At 36.5% G+C, this 23,613-nt stretch overlaps 4 protein-coding genes across 6 annotated transcripts; 2 read left to right on the forward strand and 2 right to left on the reverse strand.

The window, feature by feature from the left end:
* Positions 1 to 200: 200 nt before the first annotated feature.
* Positions 201 to 3,180, reverse strand: LOC126686506 (mitochondrial uncoupling protein 3). The gene is made up of 2 exons (XM_050380570.2): positions 2,708 to 3,180; positions 201 to 845 (listed from the first exon to the last, which is right to left on the reverse strand). The coding sequence occupies exons 1-2, from the start codon at positions 3,080 to 3,082 to the stop codon at positions 312 to 314; spliced, it is 909 nt and encodes a 302-aa protein (XP_050236527.1). The 5' UTR covers positions 3,083 to 3,180; the 3' UTR covers positions 201 to 311.
* Positions 3,181 to 3,188: 8 nt separating this feature from the next.
* LOC126686505 (anaphase-promoting complex subunit 2) lies at positions 3,189 to 9,726 on the forward strand. 3 transcript variants are annotated; one of them, XM_050380567.2, is made up of 17 exons: positions 3,189 to 3,405; positions 3,495 to 3,566; positions 3,658 to 3,889; positions 4,058 to 4,359; positions 4,559 to 4,630; positions 5,144 to 5,388; positions 6,159 to 6,575; positions 6,676 to 6,877; positions 7,008 to 7,119; positions 7,208 to 7,290; positions 7,816 to 7,935; positions 8,055 to 8,143; positions 8,219 to 8,300; positions 8,729 to 8,905; positions 9,015 to 9,083; positions 9,161 to 9,300; positions 9,388 to 9,726. In XM_050380567.2, exons 1-16 carry the CDS (start codon positions 3,196 to 3,198, stop codon positions 9,281 to 9,283), a joined length of 2,607 nt encoding a protein of 868 aa, XP_050236524.1. In that variant the 5' UTR covers positions 3,189 to 3,195; the 3' UTR covers positions 9,284 to 9,300; positions 9,388 to 9,726. The 3 variants fall into 3 exon arrangements, with proteins under 3 accessions (XP_050236524.1, XP_050236523.1, XP_050236525.1); XM_050380566.2 differs by having other exon boundaries at positions 9,398 to 9,726; XM_050380568.2 differs by lacking the exons at positions 9,015 to 9,083; positions 9,161 to 9,300; positions 9,388 to 9,726 and having other exon boundaries at positions 8,712 to 8,822.
* Positions 9,727 to 10,468: 742 nt separating this feature from the next.
* On the forward strand, positions 10,469 to 12,290 carry LOC126653796 (methyltransferase FGSG_00040). Its single transcript, XM_050347734.2, has one exon. The coding sequence runs from the start codon at positions 10,596 to 10,598 to the stop codon at positions 12,177 to 12,179; it is 1,584 nt and encodes a 527-aa protein (XP_050203691.1). The 5' UTR covers positions 10,469 to 10,595; the 3' UTR covers positions 12,180 to 12,290.
* A 194-nt stretch (positions 12,291 to 12,484) lies between these two features.
* Positions 12,485 to 22,992, reverse strand: LOC126653795 (protein SHORT ROOT IN SALT MEDIUM 1). Its single transcript, XM_050347733.2, has 22 exons — positions 22,859 to 22,992; positions 22,678 to 22,776; positions 21,973 to 22,167; positions 21,556 to 21,846; positions 20,956 to 21,056; positions 20,074 to 20,718; positions 19,929 to 19,974; positions 19,159 to 19,251; positions 19,027 to 19,082; positions 18,581 to 18,698; positions 17,026 to 17,237; positions 16,883 to 16,946; positions 15,806 to 15,979; positions 15,617 to 15,644; positions 14,361 to 15,523; positions 14,121 to 14,195; positions 13,951 to 14,025; positions 13,527 to 13,859; positions 13,177 to 13,395; positions 13,028 to 13,069; positions 12,887 to 12,949; positions 12,485 to 12,796 (listed from the first exon to the last, which is right to left on the reverse strand). Exons 2-22 carry the CDS (start codon positions 22,765 to 22,767, stop codon positions 12,704 to 12,706), a joined length of 4,176 nt encoding a protein of 1,391 aa, XP_050203690.1. The 5' UTR covers positions 22,768 to 22,776; positions 22,859 to 22,992; the 3' UTR covers positions 12,485 to 12,703.
* Positions 22,993 to 23,613: the final 621 nt, after the last annotated feature.

Genomic DNA, 23,613 nt, shown 5'->3' on the forward strand with positions numbered 1-23,613 from the left:
ATTCCATCTAACATAAGGGTTTAAATTTAGTTTTCAAGCCATTAGGGTCGATTTTGCACTTCGGTGGCAATATTAAGATCATTTTTGCAACTAATAAATCATTAGGGTCAGTTTTACTCTTCAGTGGCAACAGTAGGGTCATTTTTATACTTTTCCCTAAAAAGAACACTATAAGTGATTTATTTTGGTGGGATTGAAAATGGCCTAATAAGAAGCAAATAGTAGATTTATTAAAATCTTATTTTGATGCATTAGAAAATTGAAGCAGCCATAATTAATTGGCCAACAAACTTGCAGACTAGACAATTTGATCAGAAGGAAGAAAGGCCTGCAGCTTGTCTGAATTTCTCATAAGAGACCCAAAACATAAATTGCCAGGGACCAAGCCTTGCCCAAGTAGGAATAAATCCTTTCCATAATGCCCTTATTCCCTCACTCCTAACTGTCTTCACCACACACTCATAAGAGCTCTTGTACATAACCTTGCTGCCTTCTTGGTTCATCATTCTTGTCTTCACTACGTCCGCTGGACAACTCAAAGCCGTCGCGGCGAGCCCTGACATAATGGAGGCCAAGCTGTGAGCGTAAACATTATCGGAAGCTATCTGCTTCTGAATAACAAATCTTTTTGCGTGATCGTAACACCCTAATTCTCCCATGTTCACTAAAAATGCCCTTTGAATATTAGGGAATACCCCTTTCCATAGTCCACCAAACCCTTCTGCATGCACAATCTTGTTGAACGCGTCGAAAGGACCCGAGTATCTAGGTTTCTGACCTTGGCTCACCATACGCCCATCTGCTTGCATCCGCACCTTAACAAGATCAGCAGGACTAGCGACTACCTGTACTACTCACGCCAAGCAAAAAATAAAACCAACTGCAGTGCAGTTATTTCATGACTATTCACACAGAAATTTAAATAAACATTGTGCCTAATGCATTCCAAAATTTAACATAAACAAAGAGCAAAATTGCCTGTGCTTAATAAGCTTAATTAACATACATCCATGCATGAGACACAAAAAACAAAGACAGGGGGTTTCCACGACATATAGGAGTGGGCATTCAGTTCAAACCACACCAAATTGAACCAAAATTTTGATTCTTTTTAAATAGAGTTGATTCAATTTTATAAGAATCTTAAATATTTCAAACCGAACTGAACAGACCATGTCGGTTTGGTTGGTTCAGTTTAGTTTGTACCAAAAGTTAACTGATTTTCTCACTTTCTAAATCGAACGAATTTGTTGGTTTCATTCAGTTTTTGTACACTCCTAATCGAATATAATCCAAGACTAAGGCAGAAAAATATTCCTCAATATCCACAGGCGACAGTCAATAAAGACAAAAACAAAAGGTTTTTCCCCACACAAGGGTTTGTTTGAATTACAATGCAAGGGATAATTGATGAATCATGAGAACAATAAGCATGTCAAAAAAAAAGCAAAAACACTAAAATCTGATTTTTTTCTTCTGGTCTCAATTGATTCAACCTCTTATAGTAAGAAAAACCTCATTGTTAAAAAAATCTCAAACTAGGTTCACCAATTACCAACTAGAATGAAAAGATTCCAAAAGAGGACCTTAATAGCCCTCGTAGAAGGCTCTTACCTTAACAAGTAGAGCAAAACAAACATTGCAGGGATGGAGGATATGACTACCGCCACCAAAGTAATTCCTCAAGTTCTCATTTGCAATAATTTACATGTGCATTATGCTAAAAATATAACTTCAACAGACAAAAATTACGGACATGCATAAGCACAACATATATGCTCTATGAAACTGAATGATATGCCAGTTTGATACCTTGTTGAATATTTCATGTTTTATATGTTCTAAAGCATACAAAGCATGTCATACATTTACAGTAAAGCTAGTTTTTTGGACATTCCGATTCATGCCTTAATGAAACATTTTATAGCAGTTGATAACGATGTCCAAAAGCAAACAACCAAAAGGTTGATAACTACAATGTAATATATAGTAGTAATTAATCTAGTCAACCTCTGTAGCACAATTCATGAAAACCTCATTGTATCAACTAAACAAAACATTTGCTAGCTTCAAAGATTGATCTCAACAGCCCATCATTCCCGGCAGGAGGATGGAAAGCACTATCCATTATTACCTGAACGAGTAGGACAACTATTCCATGACTGGAAAGGATATAGAGTTGCATGCAACCCCCATCAGCATTCAACTTCTCAGCGCACGCAATTTGGATAAGCTTTGTTTCTAAAATTTTGGATTCAACAACTAACAGCTGTTCTAGGAACTAAAATGACATGCATGTATCTGCAGTAAGACGAATGTTTTACTCCAATATTAAAAATGATATGAACTTATGCTTCTATCGAAATAAATGATCTGCCCTTTAATACATACTTTGAGGAAATGAGTTGTAGGTTTAGTAATAGATGCAGAATGATAAACTTTCTCAGATTCGTAACAGCAACAACTTCAACCCATTACTACGGATCATCGAACAATTGAAACAGCTTATAACATGAATTTACATAGATTAGAGATGAACTACAATAAAAGTACATTAGCTTAAATTTCAGTAAATTTAACCAAATAAAAAGTATAAGCGCCACCAGCATTCCGCCAAGGTCGTGAATTATATTCCTCCCACGAGCGCTGTCCCTTTTCCTATTATGAAAATAAATTTATAAAATTGAGAAGATAAAATATTTTGTACCTGAGCAATAACACCAGAGATCCCACCAACAATAGCTTTACTCCAAAGCAAAGTTGAACCATCACCCCCATCATTAATAGCAACAAAATTCCTCAGATTCTCATAACCCACAATTCGAATCGGAGTATAAAACAGATGCCTAATAATAGCAGGAGAAAGCCCTTTATACAGTCCATTTACCCCTTCTTTTCCAACGATTTCCGCAACAATTTGGAACGCATTCTTCGAACCATGTTGAAGCTGCAGCCTCGTCTTCGTTAAATCTATCGGAAACGTCGCCGTTTCCGCCACCATCGCCGATACTGACGTCAGTATTATCTTTTTACTATTTACAGTTCCGGTTCGGTCCAACCCATGGCTTTCACCCGGTTTCATTCTCTACTCACAAAATAAAATAAAAGAGTTAAGCTCAGAGTCTCTATTTATAAAATAGTGGCGCCAAAATCTGAAAGTAAAAAACTTAGGATTTTTCTAGGGTTTTGTAGGAAATGTGCGATTTGGGGATTTTGGATGCTATTAGCGACCATTCTGCACATGAAATTATTGACGGCTATGCTGGATTTTGCGAGGCATCTTCTAGAATTCTTAATAGAAATGATGATATTTCAGTGAGGCAGGAGTTTGTATGTCATGTTCAGTCTCTCTGCAAGCACGGTCTTAAATCTCTTGTTATTGATCACTTCCTTAAGTTACTACAGGTTTGTTTTTTAGTTAATGATCCAAAGCTGGTATCTTTCTTGATCAATTTTTTTAATATAGGGGCGAGTTTTTTTTTGTTTTGTATCAGGAAATGTTTGAGAAAAATGGGAGTTCAAAATTTTGGCAGCATTTTGATGGATATAATAATAAAACTACTTATGTATGTAAGCGTTTCTGATTTTCGAGTTGTTGAGTTTTTATTTTTGATTTTGATAGTATGGTGATAGCTATAATTGGCGTCGAAATTACAGGATATTGACCAGGAGCTGGAGCAAATTTTGTGCAGAGCGCTTGAAGAGATATCGTTGGAGAAACAGTATCAGGAGAAGTGTCTGTCCATGTTAGCTTGTGCCTTGCAATCTTACAAGGAAAATTTGGCAAGTGGAAAGTGTAATTCAGATAATGAAAGATTGTATCTTATTTCTAGATATCAGTTGATGGTATCTTCAGTTTTAATGGCCAGTCTTCCTCGTCACTTCCTTGGTATGCTCCTCTCTTTTAGTTCATTTAACATGTTGTCTGCTGCTGTTCTGGTTCATTTCTTTATGGGATGCTTAAGCTAATTGTTGTTTGTTATTAGCATTTCTTACAGAAGAATTTATTTGATTTTATGTTTAATTGCTACTCTCTATTCTCTTACAATGTTTTTAGAAGTACTACACTGGTATTTTAAGGGAAGGCTGGAGGAGCTAAGTACAATTATGGATGGAGAGGTTAATGGCGGCGACGGTGATGATTTTGAAGATAAAGATGACATGGATTTAGACGACAGAAGCCAAAAGTTCTGTAGAAATGGTGAAATGGAAATTGATGAATGCTATCTCCAAGGTAAATTCACGGAGAACAACAAATTGGTGAAGAATATTGGGAAGGTTGTTCGTGACCTCAGAAGTCTTGGTTTCACTTCTATGGCTGAAGATGCTTATGCTTCTGCGATCTTTCTGCTTCTGAAGGTGATTGTGTAATTAGTTCTGCAGTCATTTATGTCCTAATTGCTTCTTTGCTATGAAGCATAGTTCCCTGTTGGGTCGTTATTCAAATAGTGGACATGTTTAAGAGACATAAACGTCTTGAATGTGGCATTTATCTTCTTAAGAACACGAGAATGTTAATTCTAGCTTCAACATGGTGAATTTCCCGTTTTTGATGCAGGCAAAAGTGCATGATCTGGCTGGCGATGATTACAGGGATTCTGTTTTGGAGTCCATTAAAGAGTGGATACAGGTATCCTTCTGTGCCTGTTTAGCATTTCCATATTTAACACTCATGTAATCCCTGGATTGTAGTCCCGTAGCCTGTCTTCCACGGATTTAGTCACAGGGCACAAAAATCGGCACATTGTGGCTGGCCCTTTTACATTAATGACTTTGTTGGTGTAGCTTACTATTTAACACATAGTGAATGGGCATTGAACCTGGAGAGTGTTATGGACAAGAAGCTTAGTCATTTGCTATGACATGGTTAGAGATATGATTTTATTGACCAAAAATCATGGTGTCGTACTGTAGAGTTCAAATTTTATGTGCTATTCCAGTCATCATTGTATTAAGTAAAGAACTGAGTGCTTCCTGCAAAGTGAAAATTTATAAAATGCTTTCGTATTCTTTGTTGCTTTGAGACCTTGAGTCAAATTGTTTGGTTCTCTAATTGTTTGGCTTTTCATGCGCCACCTGCTATGACAATGTTAGGGTCTTTAATCTATTGTTGCTAGTGGATGATTCCTTGTTTCTTTTACAGGCTGTGCCTCTTCAATTCTTGCATGCACTCCTTGCTTATCTTGGCGATTCTGTTAGCAGTGTTGGCCCTTCACATAGTCTCAAATCACCTCTGGCTTCTAGTCCATCATCATGCTATCCTGGAACTAAAGCACCTTCTGAAGGACTAGTTAGATGGCAATTGCGGCTAGAGTACTTTGCATATGAAACATTGCAAGATTTAAGAATAGCTAAACTGTTTGAGATTATAGTGGACTATCCTGACAGGCAAGTCTTTTTCTCATCATAACCTTGGTTTTCCATTTAGATTAATGTTCTGGGAGGAGGGTATTGCAATTTTGGTTATTCTGTGATCTGGCTTCACTTATTTGTTGAGTGAGAGGGGTAAATCATTGATTTTCATGATAACATGATTTGATGGGAAGGTTAGGGTCTTCTCCCTTGTTGTGCATTTTAATGCTTCTGATTTGCATGTGGAATTGTGGGATAAATTAGCATGTCTGACCAGGAAATACATCTCCGGTTAAAATTTATTATATGATTGTGGAGCGGGAAGGAAAAACTCGTGTTATATTAACTCATTATACTGGAGAACATCTTTGAAATTTCACCAAGTTATATGCGAGTCAAATTGATAACTGGAATCTAGTAAATCACATTTGCTTCGGATGAGTCACTATCAGAGAGATCAGCAATGAGTCTAACTGTTAATGGGTGAGTTTCTTTCGATTTAGTTGCGTGGTGAGTTCTTTTTGTCAGACGTTGATTTTACACATGTGGTATATTTCATGTAGTTTAATCTAAAAACTGAAGCTTTTCACTCGCATTTTAAGAATTTTCTTAAAATGTATAGCATTACTTGTCTTGATTTTGCAATTCGCTTCTCAAATCTGAATGTGTTGCTGTTGATATGCAAAATATCATTTATCCTCTTGGTTTGTGCTCTAAGATGTAATGCTCAATGTATGCTTGCAATGTGCTCATGTTGATAAGAGTAGTTCTTTGAGGCTCTCTAATTATTGTGGCAATCCCTGCAGCTCCCCGGCAATTGAGGATTTAAAACAGTGCCTGGAATATACCGGTCAACATTCTAAGCTGGTTGACTCTTTCATTTCTGCACTGAAATACCGCTTGCTCACTGCCGGCGCCTCTACCAATGACATATTGCATCAGTATGTTTCAACTATTAAAGCCCTGCGTACAATTGATCCTGCTGGTGTCTTTCTTGAAGCAGTTGGTGAACCAATAAGAGACTATCTAAGGGGTAGGAAAGATACCATTAAATGCATTGTGACCATGCTTACAGGTGGGACTGGGGGTAACCCAAATGGGTCTGGAATCACTGGGGATAGCCTTCTTGAAGAATTAAATAGGGATGAAGAAAGCCAAGAAAATGATGGTGCTGATGATGGTTTCCATACTGATGATAAGCAAGCATGGATAAATGCTCTACGGTACATGTGAATTTTAGTCCATGTGAGATGTAAATATGGCTAAAGCTGTGGAACTGACTGTATCACACGCCTTTTTTGTTTTTGAATTCTTTGCTTACAGCTGGGAGCCTGATCCTGTGGAGGCTGACCCATTGAAGGGAAGCAGGAATCGAAGGAAGGTTGACATATTAGGGATGATTGTTGGTATACTTGGTTCAAAAGATCAACTTGTTAATGAATACCGTGTGATGCTTGCTGAAAAGCTTCTCAACAAATCTGATTATGACATTGACTCAGAAATACGTACTTTAGAACTTCTAAAGGCGGGTGACTTTGCATCATTTTGGTCTTTGTTCCTTTAACATGATTTGCTATTTGAGGAGTTTTCGATTCATGCTTCATTGTCTTCAAATTGTTCACATTTTTAAAAGTTAAAATGTTTCCCCCTTCCAGATTCATTTCGGAGAAAGCAGTATGCAGAGATGTGAAATTATGCTAAATGATTTGATTGATTCTAAGAGAACAAACCAGAATATCAAAGCAACAATAAAGTCATCTCAAATAAGTGAGTTAAAGATTGTTGGTCCCTAGAGCTTTTCAACAGATTATGTACCATTAATTACCATTTTCCTCTTTGTTTAATGGATGTTTAGGTTCAGAGGAGCAAGAAATGGAAGTATCATTGGATATTCTTAATGCTACAATAATATCTACAAATTTTTGGCCTCCAATCCAGGTAGTATGGTTAACTGTGCTTTTCTGCAACCCTTTATTGTTTGGTTTTTTATGGATAAATATTATAATATTGCAAGCAGTAAGCAGGGGACATTGGATAGTGGAACTTGACCCTGAAGTACTAAAGCATTTTCACGGGTGCCTAAGATAGAACTAAATTGTACATTTTTATTTGCTGGTGTAAGGCACTATGACAGATGAGTTGTTTGTTTCTGCTTCCACATTGATGTCAATTATTTGCAGAAACAGCAAAGTCTTCTCCACGAGTTAATTGCTTTTTTATATCCTGGCATTGCTATCAAGTACTAAAATAATCCCAAAGCAACCTTTCTGCAAGAATATAGAAACGTTTTCAGTGGACTCAGCAACTAGAGTAGACTGAGTAGTGATATCCTACTTTTGTTAATAATTACATCCTGGGATTTTAGCCCCATGTCTTTTTATGATGATACTGCAGTTAAATTTTATGCATAAATAAGCTGAATTTAATCGACAGATGCATAATTCTTGTTTTACTTTTGCTCAGGAGGAGGCACTAAATGTTCCTGAGCCTGTAGAAAAATTGCTTAATGATTATGCAAAAAGGTTTCATCAGATAAAGACCCCAAGGAAGTTGCTTTGGAAGAAAAACCTTGGCACAGTAAAGGTTAGTTACTTGCTTCAAAATCTTCATCCAATACTTGCTTCAAGATCTTCACCCAGTTTTGTCTTTGTTTTTTTTTGTTACCTCATATGTACTTTTCTTTTTGTGGGGCTGCTGATTAGTTGGAGTTGCAATTTGAAGATAGAGAAATACAGTTAACTGTAACCCCTATACATGCTGCAATTATCATGCAGTTTCAAGATCAAAAGAGGTAGCTTCTGTAGTGATTTCAGGACTGCAGTGTCATTCATTCGTTGTTTAACATTGCTTTTTGTTTTTACTTCAGTTGGACATCTTGTAAGCTTGCAGCGGCTATTGGGGTACCAGTGGATGTACTTAATAGAAGAATAAGTTTTTGGACCAGCAAGGTAGACTTTGAGAAACTCTTTTATTGTGGTATTTGATTTCTCTGGCTTTCTAGCATTCACCTTGGAAGCCACCTGATGGTTTAACAAACCCAAGATGTTTTACTAACCGAGTGATTGAGCAGACCTCTATGCCACTTTTCTTATCGGAGGGCAAGACGAAACTGTTCATTGCTTTGGAATTATTTTCTTTCTTATGTAACTGTAATTTTTTTGGCCATTGAACATTCAGTTTGTTGGATTCTGCATTTGTTTACATTCAATTATTTTCATATCTGAATTGCTGAGCTATAGCTTTACTGTGAAGATAACGTTTTTGTCTTTTTTAAGCTTGACTGAAATGTTCCAAATGGTATTGATGGGTTTTCTTATGCAAACTGATAGCTGCAAAAAAATTGAGACCCAAGTATTTAGTTTTGCCTCTATCTCAGGGAATTCTAGCAGAATCACCTGGGACAGACACTTGTGATCATGTATTTACTCTAGTGGAAGGCATGGCTACTAAGAGTGGTGGAAGTGGGGAAGAGCTGCTAGTCGGTGATGACGAGGGAGAGAGATCTGTAGCCTCTGTTGAGGACCAAATACGCAAGGAAATGACTGTTTACGAGGTACATTATATGATGTGAATTTCCAGTTAGCTGTGAACAAACAATGTCTCTTCTTGTGAATGGGTAACTTACTGAAGCCTTAATTATATGGTGATTTGACTTTATGTAGAAATTTATCATGGGGATGCTCACAAATTTCGGAAGTATGACACTAGACCGCATTCATAACGCCCTCAAGGTGAGAATAGTTTTGAATTACGTTAGTGAGAGTGATATGAATTTAGGGAAGTAACTGAAGAAGAAGCATTGGTGCAGATGTTTTGTGTAGCAGATCCTCCTTATGACAAGTCAGTGCAGCAGCTGCAAAGTTTTTTATCAGGTTTAGTTTGTGAAGAAAAGTTAGAACTAAGAGACGGAGTGTACCTGTTGAAGAAGTAATCTCTGCACTCCCACAAGTGAGTTTTATGTCTCAAGTCCTCTAATGCATTATAATTTTCACTTAACTGACGATTTTTCTGTTTCACTTTCTTGTTTTGCTGGAGGGATGTGCAGGATTTTTGTCTTCTAAATGTCAACAACCTATGAACCAAGTAGATATCCTGATAAAGATGAATTTTCTCTTGCTCGGATCCTACTTTTACGTATACATATTATCGGATTTGGTGTTCAAATGTAAAACAGACAGTTCAAAGTTGAGAAGCAGATTTCAGCTATAGTAGATTAACTCGGTCGAGATGAATGCTCTATACTGAGTGTGATTTGTTCAATGTAGATATAGGTCGTGTTGCGCCATTTATTTATTTCAAATTTAAAGGCCGTTCATGTTGTCTTAATGTGGAATACTACTATATAAATTAATAAAAATGTTATTATTCATGTAAGCGACCAGCTTGTTGATATATTATTTTAAATTAAAAGAAATAGAGCCAAACTAATAGTAGGAATTGTAGTATTCATGAAATCAAAATTGAGTGATTCTGTTATAAATTACAGAAAAATAATCATAATGACAAAATAAATTGAAGGACTTCCAAAACTAGTCTGAGATTTAAAATTGAAAATTAATCATTTTGCCTTAACATTAGGTGTTCTTTTCTTTTTCCATAATCTTGCTCTTTTATTTGCTAAAATTTAAACTGTATTTTCTAATAATTCATGTTCCTAAGCAGAAAAAGGAGAAAGATATTAGACAGAAGTTACAAAAAAACCCTCGACTTTTTCTCAAACGTACATATCAGCCCTTTTATTTTTTGGGCACAATTAAGCCCTCGTGTTTTTAAAATTGAACAATTAAACCCTTGTTGTTTTAAAATTGAACAAATAAACCCTTTAAGTTTACTTTTGGGATACTTACCCCCTCAAATTTTCGGAAAATATTTTAAACATTACAATTATTTTTGAACTTTTTTCCTATATGATTATGAGAGACATGTTAGCCATTAACGAGTATTTCTAATGATGCGGGATGAAAGGGGTTATTTGTTCTATTTGAAAATAAAGAGGGCTTAATTATATCCCAAAAAAGTAAAAGGGCTGACTTGTATTTTTGTGAAAATTATGAAGGTTTTTTTGTACCTTTTGCCAATATATTATATCCAAATCATAAGCATTACGCAACGCCGAAATAGCCGTTGCCGTTACAAGAAATGACCGTTAGAAAGTCCCAAATCAAAATCATAGTCATCATAGATACAACAAAAACACTACAAACACAGAACGAATAACCCTACCGAACACCACCGTCCAAAATATGAGAGAAGAAGACAATCTTCAACAACCACCGTCGCCGGAAGATCTGATGCAAGAACTCCGATTAAAAGCAAACGAACTCCTTCTCCGAGAAGAATGGCAAGAATCCATACAACTCTACACTCAATTCATCAATTTTTGCCAAGACCAGACCTCAAACAACCCACAACTTCACCTCACCAAAATCAACAAATCTCTTTGCCTAGCCCTCTCTAACAGAGCCGAAGCAAGATTCCGGCTCAAAGATTTCAAGGCAGCACTTCAAGATTGTGATTCAGCGCTGCAAATTGAGAGCACCCATTTCAAATCTCTCATCTGCAAAGGCAAAATCTTGATTTGTTTAAACAGGTATTTAATGGCTTTGAATTACTTTAAAACTGCACTTCTTGATCACAAGGATAGTGGGAATCTTGAAATGGTTAATGGGTATGTGGAGAAATGTAAGAAGCTTGAGTTTCAGTCAAGAACTGGAGTTCTTGATCTTTCCGATTGGGTGTTAAATGGGTTTCGGGGGAAGATCCCTGATCTTGCTGAATTTATCGGCCCGGTAGAGATTCGAAAGTCGGAGCTTAGTGGGAGAGGTCTTTTCGCGACGAAGAACATTGATGCCGGGACTTTGTTGTTGGTGAATAAAGCAGTTGCTATAGAGAGAGGTATACTGTCTAGTGAAGATTCGAGCGAAAATGCGCAATTGGTTATGTGGAAGAATTTTGTTGATGAAGTAGTAAAATGTACTAAAAGAAGTAAAAGAATCCGATTTTTAGTAAGTACATTGTCCAATGGGGAAGAGGAAGACGATACTCGAGTTCCTGAAATGAGTTTGTTTAGGCCCGAGGGAGATGAGATTGAGGAAGCGAACGAGGAACTTGATATGGTTAAGATGATGAGTATATTGGATGTGAATGCCCTCGTTGAAGATTCTGTTTCGGCTAAAGTGTTAGGCAAGAATAGTGATTTTTACGGAGTTGGGTTATGGGTGGTAGCTTCATTCATCAATCATTCATGTAATCCCAATGCAAGGAGACTTCATGTTGGGGATTATATATTAGTCCATGCTTCAAGGGATGTAAAGGCAGGTGAAGAGATCACATTTCCATATTTCGATGTGCTTTCGCCATTGTACAAGAGAATGGAAATGTCAAAAGCATGGGGTTTCCAATGTCACTGCAAGAGATGCAAATTCGAAGAACAAGTATGTTGCAAAGATGAGGTGAAGGAGATCGAGATAGGAGTAGAAAGAGGAGGGTTAGATGTGGGTGGTGCAATTTTTAGGCTGGAAGAAGGAATGAAAAGATGGATGGTGAGAGGCAAAGAGAAGGGTTACCTGAGGGCATCATTTTGGGGAGCGTATAGCGAAGCTTATGGTTCGGAGAAGACGGTGAAGAGGTGGGGAAGGCGGCTTCCGGGTGCTGATGTGGTGGCGGATAGTGTAGCAGAAGCAACAGGAAGTGATGAGAGAATAATCAAAGTGCTGATGAAGAAAAGTGGTAATGTGGTGGAGATGGAGAAAGTGATGAGGCTGGGAAAAGGAGTATATGGTAAAGTGGTAAAGAAACAAGCAATGAGATCCCTTCTTGAACTGTAAAGCTAATAGAAGAGTCTTGTTAGTTTTCTTCTTGAAAATAAATAGACTAGTTAATTTTGTTACAGCTTTTGATTAAACATAATACAGCTCCATTGACCATTGATTAGTGCATTTCATAGTGCCAAATTTTGCTGATTCCATAAAACAAATAAATCCATTCATCTCCGGAAGAACATCAGGATTTGAGTGTTGGATGCATCTCACTTTCATTCAAGATAAATTTTAATGTGATAATTTCTGCTCATATTTTTGATAAGTAGTTTAAGGCCGTGACATATTTGAAAAATCCCCAAATAAAAACCGTCTTTACAAGTAATAAGAAACAAGTAAATTAAGAGGGATGAGCCATTATTAGCATGTTAAAAAAGGGTCAAGTAAAAAGTGACCATCAAATTTCACATCGCTCTATACCATTTTACATGATTTTCATTATTCGGACAAAACACCAAAGCAACAGCCTAACATAAGCAAGGTTCCATGTGAAAGAGCACTAACGCCTAGTAACAGACCAGACCAAAAACGACCTAAGAAATATCGGCCATTTTAACCAGCTTGCCATAAAGAATGCGGTCATCTCTCCCGGTGTTACTCTCTAACAGAGCGCTTTGCACAATTTCCTGACACATGTCAAACATTGTGTATCAATTTCTCCAAATTATTGATAAAAATGCAAAATAAGCCTCAAATATGGGAATGCAATTTCTCACCTTTACATCTCTGTGAGAAAGAAACTTCCCCAGGTTATGGATAATCAACCTCATGTCCTCAACCTGAAAATTGTCAAAAACTATTTCACTACTTCTGAGAATCATTTATACAAAGGCTTTAACAAATATTTCCATCATTACCCTAATATAGCCAGTTCGATTTCGGTCAAAAAACCTGAAAGCCTGCTCCACCAAATAAAAACTCATATTATTATAGCTTATATGAAGAAAATATCCTACAATCTCAAATAAAGGAAAGGGGATAAACATTAATTTCTCTTCAAACAAACCTGCAACAGTTCTTTGTCAATCACAGTCTCCTTGACAGCAGATGACTCTTTCTTTTTATCCCCCACCTTCGAATCTCGTTTTTCAGACAAATCAGCATCCAATTTGGGCTTTGTGTCTTCGCATTTTGTCTCCTTGGTATCTTTCTCTGATTTTTCTTCTCCATTACCAGCCACTGGTTCATGATCAGCATCCAGATTCATCTTCTCATCTTCATTTTTCTGTACCCAATAAAAATATCATTGACAGGTATAATAGGCAATCTCTTTCCCAAACTTCATATCTCAAAGAAAAAAAGAAAATCCAGGGACAAATTTATTTAATATTAGTCATTCATAATATTGTTTCTTGCCTCATTAGATGAGTCATCATCAAAATCATCATCTTCTTCTTCAGGATCTTCTTCTGGGTCTTCCTCGTAATCTGTTTCATCAACTGAAACGGTTTCATCAACCTTATCAATAACAGTATCTTCTTCCTTCTTAACTGTCTTCTGATCATTAGTTTTTGGGTCCTCTGGCTGATTTGCATTCAACAAATCCGAGTCAGCAGAATTATCTTTCACGGGAAGCTCAGCAGTCTTCAGGCGTTTGCTAGATAATTTCCTCTCCTTATCTTTCTCTTCCTTTTCCTCTCGCAGCCTCTTACGTTGATTTCTTTTTTTCACAAATTGGATGCGCAGTTTCTACATATTAGAGAAGCATATAGAAGAATACCTTAATAAATGACCCAGTTAATTTGCAATAATGTTGACTTGTTCAGTAATGTGAACCAACCTGAAGGAATGTAAAAATACGAGAGCCCATCTGATATTGAAGCATTTCATAAAATGATTCAGCGAATACTGAAAGCTGAAAATAAGAGAATTGACATGAGAAACGGATACAAAAAGTTATTCTGACCACTCTTGGCTTAATGGTAAATAGTAAAATGAAACACAACAAACCTCAAATGTTGATTCCTCAATATCATTATCTGTGTAGCCCAAGAGTGAGTCAAGTGAAAGGGACAATGAGCGCAGCTGCAGGGAAAGAGAACACCGTTAAAAGTAGGTACAGGCTAGAAGCAAGGTCTACAGACATTATTTATCTTCTTAATCAATCAATACAAAAAATATTAGCTGAGCTTTCCCATTACAATGATTAATGTCCAAAAAAAATATCTTTTAAGGTTACAATCTACATACCTTAGTTCCCTTGTTTGCTTTCGTATGCAAAATCAATCCTGGATGTCTAGGAGGTTCTTCAATTATTCTCTTTTCTTTTGCATCCTCATTGGATTTGCTCTTAGAACCATCTTTTACATCTCTATCCTTCTTATTATCCTTGGACTTCTCCTCATCCATTGGTTTTGCTCTCTTGGCTCCATGGTTTTCCTTCGGAGCAAGTTTTTGCTTGTCAGCCTTGCCATCAATTTTGGAACCATTCTTGCCATCAACTTTAGAGCCATTGTTGCCATCAAATTCCTTGCCATCCTTGTTATCCTCCTTAGCAGCTTTGGTTTCTGTTATATTTGAATTGGACGAGCTACCTTGCTTCTCCGTAGGTGGTGATTTCGAAGCACTTACTTTCTTTTCGGAATTTTGAACATCAATTGCCATGTTTTCTGCCCCTGTTTTTCCTATCTCCGTATTTTCTGATTCATTACCTACCTGACCTACTGTTTTATCATTCTTTTGTGCCGCACTAGTGACTTTTCTTTTTAATACTCTTCTGATTATTTTCTTCTTTATAGCTGTTTTGACATTAGTACCTTGTAGACCTGCAGTATTGCTAATATCTGAACTATCCTTCATTTTATCTTCAGTGGAGTCCATTTCCTTCTCAGCTTTAACATCCGGCTGTAAACCCTCATCTTTTTTTTGAGCAGCTTTCCCCACTGGAACCTTCTTTATAACTTTTTTCCTCACAAAAGTCTTAATTCCAGAAGGATCAGTAGAACTATCAGTTTGCTCCTTAGAAATCTCAGATCTTTCAATGCTCTCTCCAGCATTCTTCCCACCTAAAGACTCATTCTGATTAGGCACAGTACTCTCAGCTTCAGTGGTCTTATTCGAGACTTTCTGTTTGACAATCCTCCTTATTATCTTCTTCCTTCCAGTTTTAACAGTGCCAGCTGCCGGAGTACCTAAAACAGCCACCTGATCTTTCTTCTCAGAATTCTTTGCTTCCTCTCCTGTTTCAGCCCCCTCCTTTTTCTCAAGGTTCTTGTCATTATCATCCCCCTTTTGCACAGTAGTTTTACCTTTCCCATCTTTCTCTTTATTTTTGGCACCTGAGGATGCAGACTCTTTGGTTTTTTCTAATTTGTCCACCATTTTAGAATCATTTGAAAATTTTATCCCTTTATCTGAAAGATAGAAATAACAATGGTATCACATGTATAATAGAACGAGCAGAAGATGCAACACAAGGCAGTAAAAAGTTTGAAAGCTCCATTTACCTTTCTGCCCTTCCTTCTCTTTGGTCCTCTGAGAAAATGTTAAATTATCATTAGCATCAAAATACTTATTATGTTCCATGTCCATAGAATTAAATTATTTTGAAAGATCATAAAGCATTGGAAGCAGCCGACTATTCGGTTCAACAAAAACAGAATACAAGGGAGAGAGTGCTTGGCATGAAAATTCACCTCTTTTCTTAAATGAAGCTGACGCTCCCTCTCAGCAATGGCCTTTTTATGAGCAAGCCACTGCTCTCGCCATGCATCCAATGAAGGTAGGCACTGTGACAAATCTGGAACAAACAGAACAGTGATCTCTTTGTGGCTAAAGAACCCGTCCTTGCCATATCTATCATAGTGTATCTGCACTTGCAAAAGGCTTTTGTCAGTTTTAAAACTTCAAGAATTCAATGTCAGCAGCAAACAAACATCTTATGCACGCATCCCCGAAACATAAAGGATGTCCAAGAGAAAGCAAAGAGATAATATTGAGAATTGGCTAATCTCAAGCCAAAAAACATTTGAGCAGTAGTACATGGCTGGTATGATCCAATAGCACAGTGGGACTGGTATGATCCAATAGCACAGCTATGCCAAACCTACGATCAGATAAAAAAATTACCTATTTATCTAAACAAATATCCAACTCTGACCCTAAAAAGGCAATCTTATTACATCAGTGATACGGGAGAGCTATTAACCCACTTCTTATAGAGGGCAATATATCAAACAGAATCCTTGTGGCAGTTGTCAGGTTTTAGTCTGCAATTTGTACTTTATTCATGTTTAAATTTTTTGCTCTTATCCAAGTGCTTTATGCCATATGATCAAAATTTATTAAAAACCAAGTAAAGGACCACAAAATTAAAGCTTAATGATTTGTAGCAGTATAATTGCATAGAACTACTTGTTTTAATCTCTTTCTTCTCCCTCCACCTTCTTTTAAGCACAGTTCTATGACCAGTGAAACGTGAGCACCAAATAAAACCTTCATTTTCCCATTTGCTTAATACTAGAAACTGGCATTATGCGCAATTCCAGCCACATAAATCTGGCCACCATGTTCATCTTAATTAAATACTATTCAAATTCAAGTTTTGTATCAATCACACTGTCCAAAAATAGAAATTACGAACTATTTCCACAATAATTCAACATCTCTAGCAAAGTTATCAGCCTTAGTTGCTTGTGAAATCCGATTCATAAATATATAACACATAAGATGCATTTGATTTCAGCCTACAATAACGACAGTTGGATTATTACCTCCAAAAAGCGATTCCAATTACAGCAATTCTTCAAATCAACTTGAGCTGCATCCCTTGCATATCTAGAAAGTTATAATTATATTAGTCATATTCAATGAGAATCACTAGCCCATCATTTACTAGAAGCTAGAAAATAAAAACCTGAGGGCTGTTTGAACTAAAACAGAATCATCAACTGAGGGATCACCACCATCAACAGAGTCCCATGGACCACCAATAGCCATAAAAGATCGATCCTTTTTAAAGATAGCAAACCTAAGAATATTGCACAAATGCGGTAGGCGATCATCATAGCTTTTCTCAGATGAAAGCTCCTCCATTGCATTCTTAGTAAGTCCACTCATCAAAATTATCTGAACCAGTAAGACAAAAGAACCCATATTTCCCAGTTAGTGAATGTCTGCATATCTATATCCAAAATATAGCAAAAGGTTGGAACAGCTGTTATGCATCGGTCATGGGCAAAAGTGAAACAACACAATCAAATGAAAATAGAGCAAATCATACACAAGATAAAACTAATTTCGGTCTTTGTATGGTTAAGTTGTCTTACTCTCACTTCATTTATATTTTAATTTCATCACCATTTAACGGACCATCTTATCCATCAAAAGATAGTGATTGATAAAAGGCTTAATCACAAAAAAAAACCCCACCTGTTAGCCCCTTTTCAATTGCACCCTGACGTTGTAATTTTGTCAGCTGCACCCTAATTCGCACCTTTGGATTTCAATTCCACCCTCAAAATCAAATTGGACTCTTTTTCACTCGGGAAAAATTCATAAAAACCCTTATAAAGTACTCGTTTGAACTTTTTTTCACATAAAAAGTTAAAAATGGATGACTTATTTTAACTTTTTTCAAATGGAGAAGAGATCAATTTAGTACTTGAGGGTGGAATTGAAAACTAAAGGTGCGAATTAGGGTGCAGCTGACAAAATTGCAACGTCACGGTGCATTTGAAAAGGGACTAAAAGGTGGGGTTTTTTTTGGTGATTAAGCCTTGATAAAATAAATATTACTTTCTAGACCATAAAGTAGTAATAGGAAGTCCTCATTTAATGCAGTTCTGGAAATAATAAGGTTCAAACAACTAAATCAAATCCCTTATCCACTCACAGCATCCACGGTTACTTTCTGGTGTGGAAATTTTCCATCTTAAAGCTTCAAATATGCTTTGTCAACCTTAAGAAGTTTCTTTTTCAGTATACTTTGAATCAAGCCTCTTATTAAATTTTTAAAAACTCAATTCTGAATAATACATCTGCAAGTCTTCAATAAACCATGCAGAAGAAATTTAGATTGCCTAGTCTCTACTTAGGCTTTTGATCTCTTCTAACTTCAACATACCAAACTTAATATTTCTTGTTTAGTTAGACATTTAAGGAAATTTCAGACAGTCTGCACCGGCAAAAAAACTAGCTGTATACCTATTTTATACAAGTCCTCCAACTTATAATAACATTCCCATTTTATAATAAATCCCAAAACTTTCTCAACAATCTTTGAACTCTATAAATCACTTGATATTGTTCTGGAACGATTGTATTTGTGCCTTGTGAGCTCTGCTTCTGTTGCCTAGTAAGCATGTTTGTCAACCTTTGAACTACTATAAATCAATTTTAATAGTTCAAGTACTATACTAAGACAAACAAATTGAAAATAAAAATAAACAGAAAGATATGACAGAGTCTACCTTTGCATTCCATATAGTGTTACCATGCTCTGATTTCAAAATTTGAGTCAAGTTCTTAGTTGATGAAGCATCTTTTAACTCGGTAACACCCTCATCTTCAACAAAATCATGCTCAAAACTATTGCGTTCAAGAAATTCAAGATGTTAAAGTCTATCATAATTTCTCTTTTCTCTTAAAAAAACTTATGTATTCATTAATATTTAATAGAAACTTCAAATAAGTACTTCAAAAAATAAGATCATCAAAATTCATGCTTCTAAAGCATAACCATGCGCAGATGGTTAATGTAATAATAAAACGTTAATGGATGCAAATGCATATACCCTATACAAATACGTGATCAAAAACTAAACTAACTTGATGAAATGAACTATTATAATACTTCACAAAAGCTCAAAAAGGAAAGAGCAAATCTAATCAGCTTATAACAAAAACATCAGAGTACCTGACAGGTGTGTGGATTGAAAGTTTAAGATTCTCCCTCGGCCAGTTCACAATAACCTAGGAAACACAAACATTAATACAGAAGTAGCAGAGCTTTAAATTCCTCCAAATTAGGGAGAATAAGAAGACAAACCTTTAAGCATTCTGGAGATATAAATAATCTGGGGTATTTCTTATCTAAAGCCAAAAAATCCCGCTCAATATCAACCAAACTGGAAGCGTGAATCTGCAAAAATAGAAGATATAAACGACATTCACTTATAGCACCTCAAATTGCATAAAAAGAGTGATGTGGCCTAAATTATAATTTATAATGTTAGATATAACAGCAGCTGTGAAAGATTCCTCTCTAACTTAAGATGCAAAGTTTCTTCACTTTATTAGCAGTAACAGCTGCAAGAAACATTGTCTATCATCAACGAAATAAAGAGTCCCCATATGAAAATTTATAAATTCAAATTTGAGGTTTTGAAGATACATCTTGGAGACGGTAGAAGAGATTGTCAACAAATTTTTATTAGTTTCTGTACAATGCCAGTGTTTTCCGCACCAGTATACGTTATATAAGAAAAAGTGGCTAGTAAAAGAAAAGTTGAAATCCCAAGAAACGAAAAGAGGAAGAGGCAACAGGAGGTCAACTAGAATTTGAGGACTATATATGAGGGATAAGAGAAGAAATCTGTCAAAGCAAAGCAACCCGGAACAGAAGTGATCAGGTCGATAGAAAGATCAGACGATGTAGTTTCAAGAAGTCACAAAAAGCGGGCAAAGGAACCGGACAGAAGCCTTAGGCAAAGAACAGGGAAAAGAAGGCCCCACCAGAAGCAAGAACCGCAATTAATCGAATTAAGCCCCGACTCTTATCATCATTGCATGCTAACTCTTGTATTGTTTTTTCTTTACCTTGCATACGTATTCTCTTCTTTTTTCTTTAACAGGTGAGTGACGCCTTCAGCATAACAGAACAGCTAGTTAGTTGTGGACTGTAAGATGCACAAGCAGCTATATATTAGAACTAAAATAGGACTAATTGAAACATCAGATCCACCTATGTGAAGCTTCACGAGTTGGTGTATCTCGCAGCGAGATTCTAGTATCCTTTGTCAAAGAAGGCCCGCGTCTGTCCTTTGAAACTCTTGGTGGAGTTTTTTCACGCCTAATTTCGGGTCCACGTTTGCGTTGACGCTTCCTGTCTTTCTCACGCCGCTCCAAAATGAGTTCCTTTTCACGCTTTCTTTCTCGCTCTCGTTCCCGTTCCCGTTCTCTTTCCTTCTTCCATTCCCTTTCCTTCTCCCTCTCACGCAAAAGCACCCGGCGGCGCTCTTCCTCTCTTAGCTCGAATTCTCGAAGATAACCAGCTCTATCATCCCTACGCTCGTCATTCCTTAAGTTACCACCGCGGTAATCTGAATCAAGAGATGTCCCATGAAGCCCTTTTCCAGCGCCATAATCCCTACCAGGAGGCAAGCTAACTCCATAGCCAGGGTTTGACGAACTCTGAGTGTAGAGAAGATCATCCACATTCCTCCGAGGAGCTGCGCCTAATATCGATGGAGCATGTTGCCCACTATATGACGAAGCATTAAGCATTGAGGAACTGCGGGGTTCGGCATCCATTCTTCCTCCATAAGAAACAAGATCTTGAGTGGGATGACGACTAGCAGCACTTCTTGCTGCAAGATAATCAACTTGTCTGCCAGAAATGTGTTGCTACTCAGTGTAAAATTAAACTTTACCAGCTAATTAGCTGTTGTCAGACTATCACACAGCAGAGAGGTCTAACACAATATAACATGACAAGGATTACCTTGCCTGATAATCAATGCAAAAAGTATATAAATCACAAACACAAACACCTTAAGTCGAGAAATGCATTGAATGCTTCATTTGGACACATCACATACTAAACACTTAAAACAAATAAAAATACCTGGAAGTTCCTTCAAGAGAAGCAGATTGCACCGATTGAGATTTCAACAACTGTTCTTGCCGAAGCATTGATGCCTGATCAATGCGTTCATACATCTGGGACTGTCCATAAGAGAAAGGACAAAAGGAATAAATCAAAAATCATTACCAACAGCATAGCAGTAAGAAATTCAAAAACACACCCAAAAATAGTACTGTTCATGTTAGTACCATCAGATAAAAGATTGCATTAAAATTAGAATATTAAGTTTCTTTGTACTTGGAACCTTGATTTGCTATTGAAGATCATAGTTCCACTATTTTCATATGCTAATAAGTTGGTTAAGTCTGAAGGGCCTCAAAAGTGAGACTGAAGAAACTTAAAACTCCAACAACACTAAAACTGTAGAAATGTTCTTTTTTTTTCTTGATAATTCATAGCTTTACTCGGAGTAATCAGCAGATGGTGATTAATGTGCCAGACTGCCAGTCACAAAATTGGACTGTTACTGTAGCAACTATTTCCTAAATATAACAAAAAGTAACCGGAGTGTCATTTTTAGAACTTTAACTTATTTGCATGAAGTGCAACTATGCAAATGTCTATATTATGATGCAACACCTGATGTTGATGACTAAAGCCAACAGAATCTGCATATCTTGCAGCTGGATCACTTTGAATATCCCTCCCCATAAATGCACTTTGTCGTTCGCCATATTGACGCCTCTCAATCGCAGGATAATCATGAACCTTCTCGGCGTATAATTGATCGCTTTTATGACCATATCCATGACTAGATGATGGGACATAGTCAGCAGCTGCAAATTTTGGAGAATCAGGCAAAGCTGAGGTATAGCCACCACGACCTTCCAAAGCTGATGGTCCAGTCCCTTTAGAGCTCAATGTGGGTGTCTATACAATACAAAATTGCAATTGGAGCCTTAGAAATTCAGAGTAAATCGTGAATTCTCAGAAAACAACGAACAAGGAAATCCTTTGATAGAAAGAAAGAAAAAGCAATAAACTCGCCCTACTGACCTGTTGAGAGCCAGACATGGAAGATGAGCCATAGATAGCCCCATATTGGCCCCCATAATGTGCTGCAGCTCCTCTGTAACCACCAATATCTGCTTCTTGAGAAGCACTCAACAATGATGAATGCCTAGAAGCCAAGGAATGTTGAGAGCCTCCATCAGTCCCTCCAACCGATCCCCCACCATATCCAGCTACCAGCTAAAAATAGACACATTTTTTTTAAAAAAAGTAAGATTTTTCATCCACACCAAGAAAAATATCAACTCCGTCACGAAAGAAAATATCAACAATAACAAACATTTGTCAGTAAGCACAATGAAATTACCTTAATCTCACGTGAAAACGCAATTGATAATTGGCATTTTCATTATTTATATAAAAAAAAAGAATCCTAATCTCTGATTCAGCAACTTATAAGTAAATTTAAAAAAGATAAAGCATGAAGATGGACATATTATAATACAAACAGAAAAAGAGAAGTTTTTTTTACATTTCTAGGTCCATAAATTAATTGAAAAATTAAATTTAAAGAATAGAAAATAACATTTTGATTACAAGATCAAAATTATTACAAACTTCACAGTAATCCAAACATGTAATGCACTTCTAAGACAATCATCTCAACGCCCAAAATACAAATTTAAACTAAATATAATACAAATTATATAAATGTTAAAGAAACAGAAACAAAGCTGCCATTTTTATTACATTTTGGGCATAACCAGATTGACCACCGTATGTTGGCTGCCCATAAGCACCAGTGCCTCTAGATGAATACATAATTTTTCTTTCAACCATGAATTAAACCTGCAATTAATAAGAAATCAATTCAGCAGAGATAATTGGGAATTGGAATCAAAATTATGAATTTGGATAATCCGACACTTACGTTGATTGACTGAGAAACAGAACCAATCCTTTCGTATAAAATAACTAAAGAAATAAACAAAGACATAAAACCCTAAATACTAACAAACAGAGCAGATATTGAAAAATTCAGGTGACGATGAAATGTGTGCCGTTTTATGTTTGTTATGTCGTCGTTTGCGGCTTTGATAAGTAAGGAACTGTTTTGGGCCATTGGGTCTTACAGCTTCGCGGATGTAATGGGCCAACTCTATTATTTGAAGAATGGGCTTTTTACAAAAATCACCCAATTTTGAGAAATTTGGAGAAAAAGACAAAAATATTCAAAAAGTGGAAGAAAACAACAAAAATGCTAAATTTGCTAAAATATTACATGAGCACCTACAATAGATAAAATTTGACATTTAATAACTTCCCAATGAGGATGCAACACATGGCATACTCAAAACAAATAAAAAAGTCAAAAACGTTTCAGAATGGGTCAAAAACGCGTCAAAAACGCGTCTGACAGGCGTTTAACACGCGCGTCAGTCACGCATCAGTTTGTTAAAACTATTCACATGTATTATTTATGTATCCGCGATGTATCAGCAATGTATCAGAAACATATTTAATTATTATTTTCTCTTATTTTTAAAACAAATATATATGTATATATATGAACAAAGGGTCAACGCGCCCCCTAAACTTGTGACACGGGGTCATCTAACCCAATTTATACTTTTTTGAGCAACTAACCCCAAAATTCTTCAATTTTGAGTCAAATAACCCATAATT

The sequence above is a fragment of the Mercurialis annua genome, linkage group LG6 (assembly GCF_937616625.2).
Source record: "Mercurialis annua linkage group LG6, ddMerAnnu1.2, whole genome shotgun sequence".
NCBI lineage: Eukaryota > Viridiplantae > Streptophyta > Magnoliopsida > Malpighiales > Euphorbiaceae > Mercurialis > Mercurialis annua.

Coding starts and splice junctions, on each gene's coding strand:
- LOC126653795 (XM_050347733.2), bottom strand. CDS start 22,767: ATGGTTGAAAGAAAAATTATGTATTCATCTAGAGGCACTGGTGCTTAT. Junction 14,026..14,120: donor TTGAGGAATCAACATTTGAG/GTTTGTTGTGTT, acceptor TCTTATTTTCAG/CTTTCAGTATTCGCTGAATC. Junction 12,797..12,886: donor TTTCTCACAGAGATGTAAAG/GTGAGAAATTGC, acceptor GACATGTGTCAG/GAAATTGTGCAAAGCGCTCT.
- LOC126686506 (XM_050380570.2), bottom strand. CDS start 3,082: ATGAAACCGGGTGAAAGCCATGGGTTGGACCGAACCGGAACTGTAAAT. Junction 846..2,707: donor TCTCTGGTGTTATTGCTCAG/GTACAAAATATT, acceptor TGAGTAGTACAG/GTAGTCGCTAGTCCTGCTGA.
- LOC126686505 (XM_050380567.2), top strand. CDS start 3,196: ATGTGCGATTTGGGGATTTTGGATGCTATTAGCGACCATTCTGCACAT. Junction 4,360..4,558: donor CGATCTTTCTGCTTCTGAAG/GTGATTGTGTAA, acceptor TTTTTGATGCAG/GCAAAAGTGCATGATCTGGC. Junction 7,936..8,054: donor AAAACCTTGGCACAGTAAAG/GTTAGTTACTTG, acceptor GCTGCTGATTAG/TTGGAGTTGCAATTTGAAGA.
- LOC126653796 (XM_050347734.2), top strand. CDS start 10,596: ATGAGAGAAGAAGACAATCTTCAACAACCACCGTCGCCGGAAGATCTG.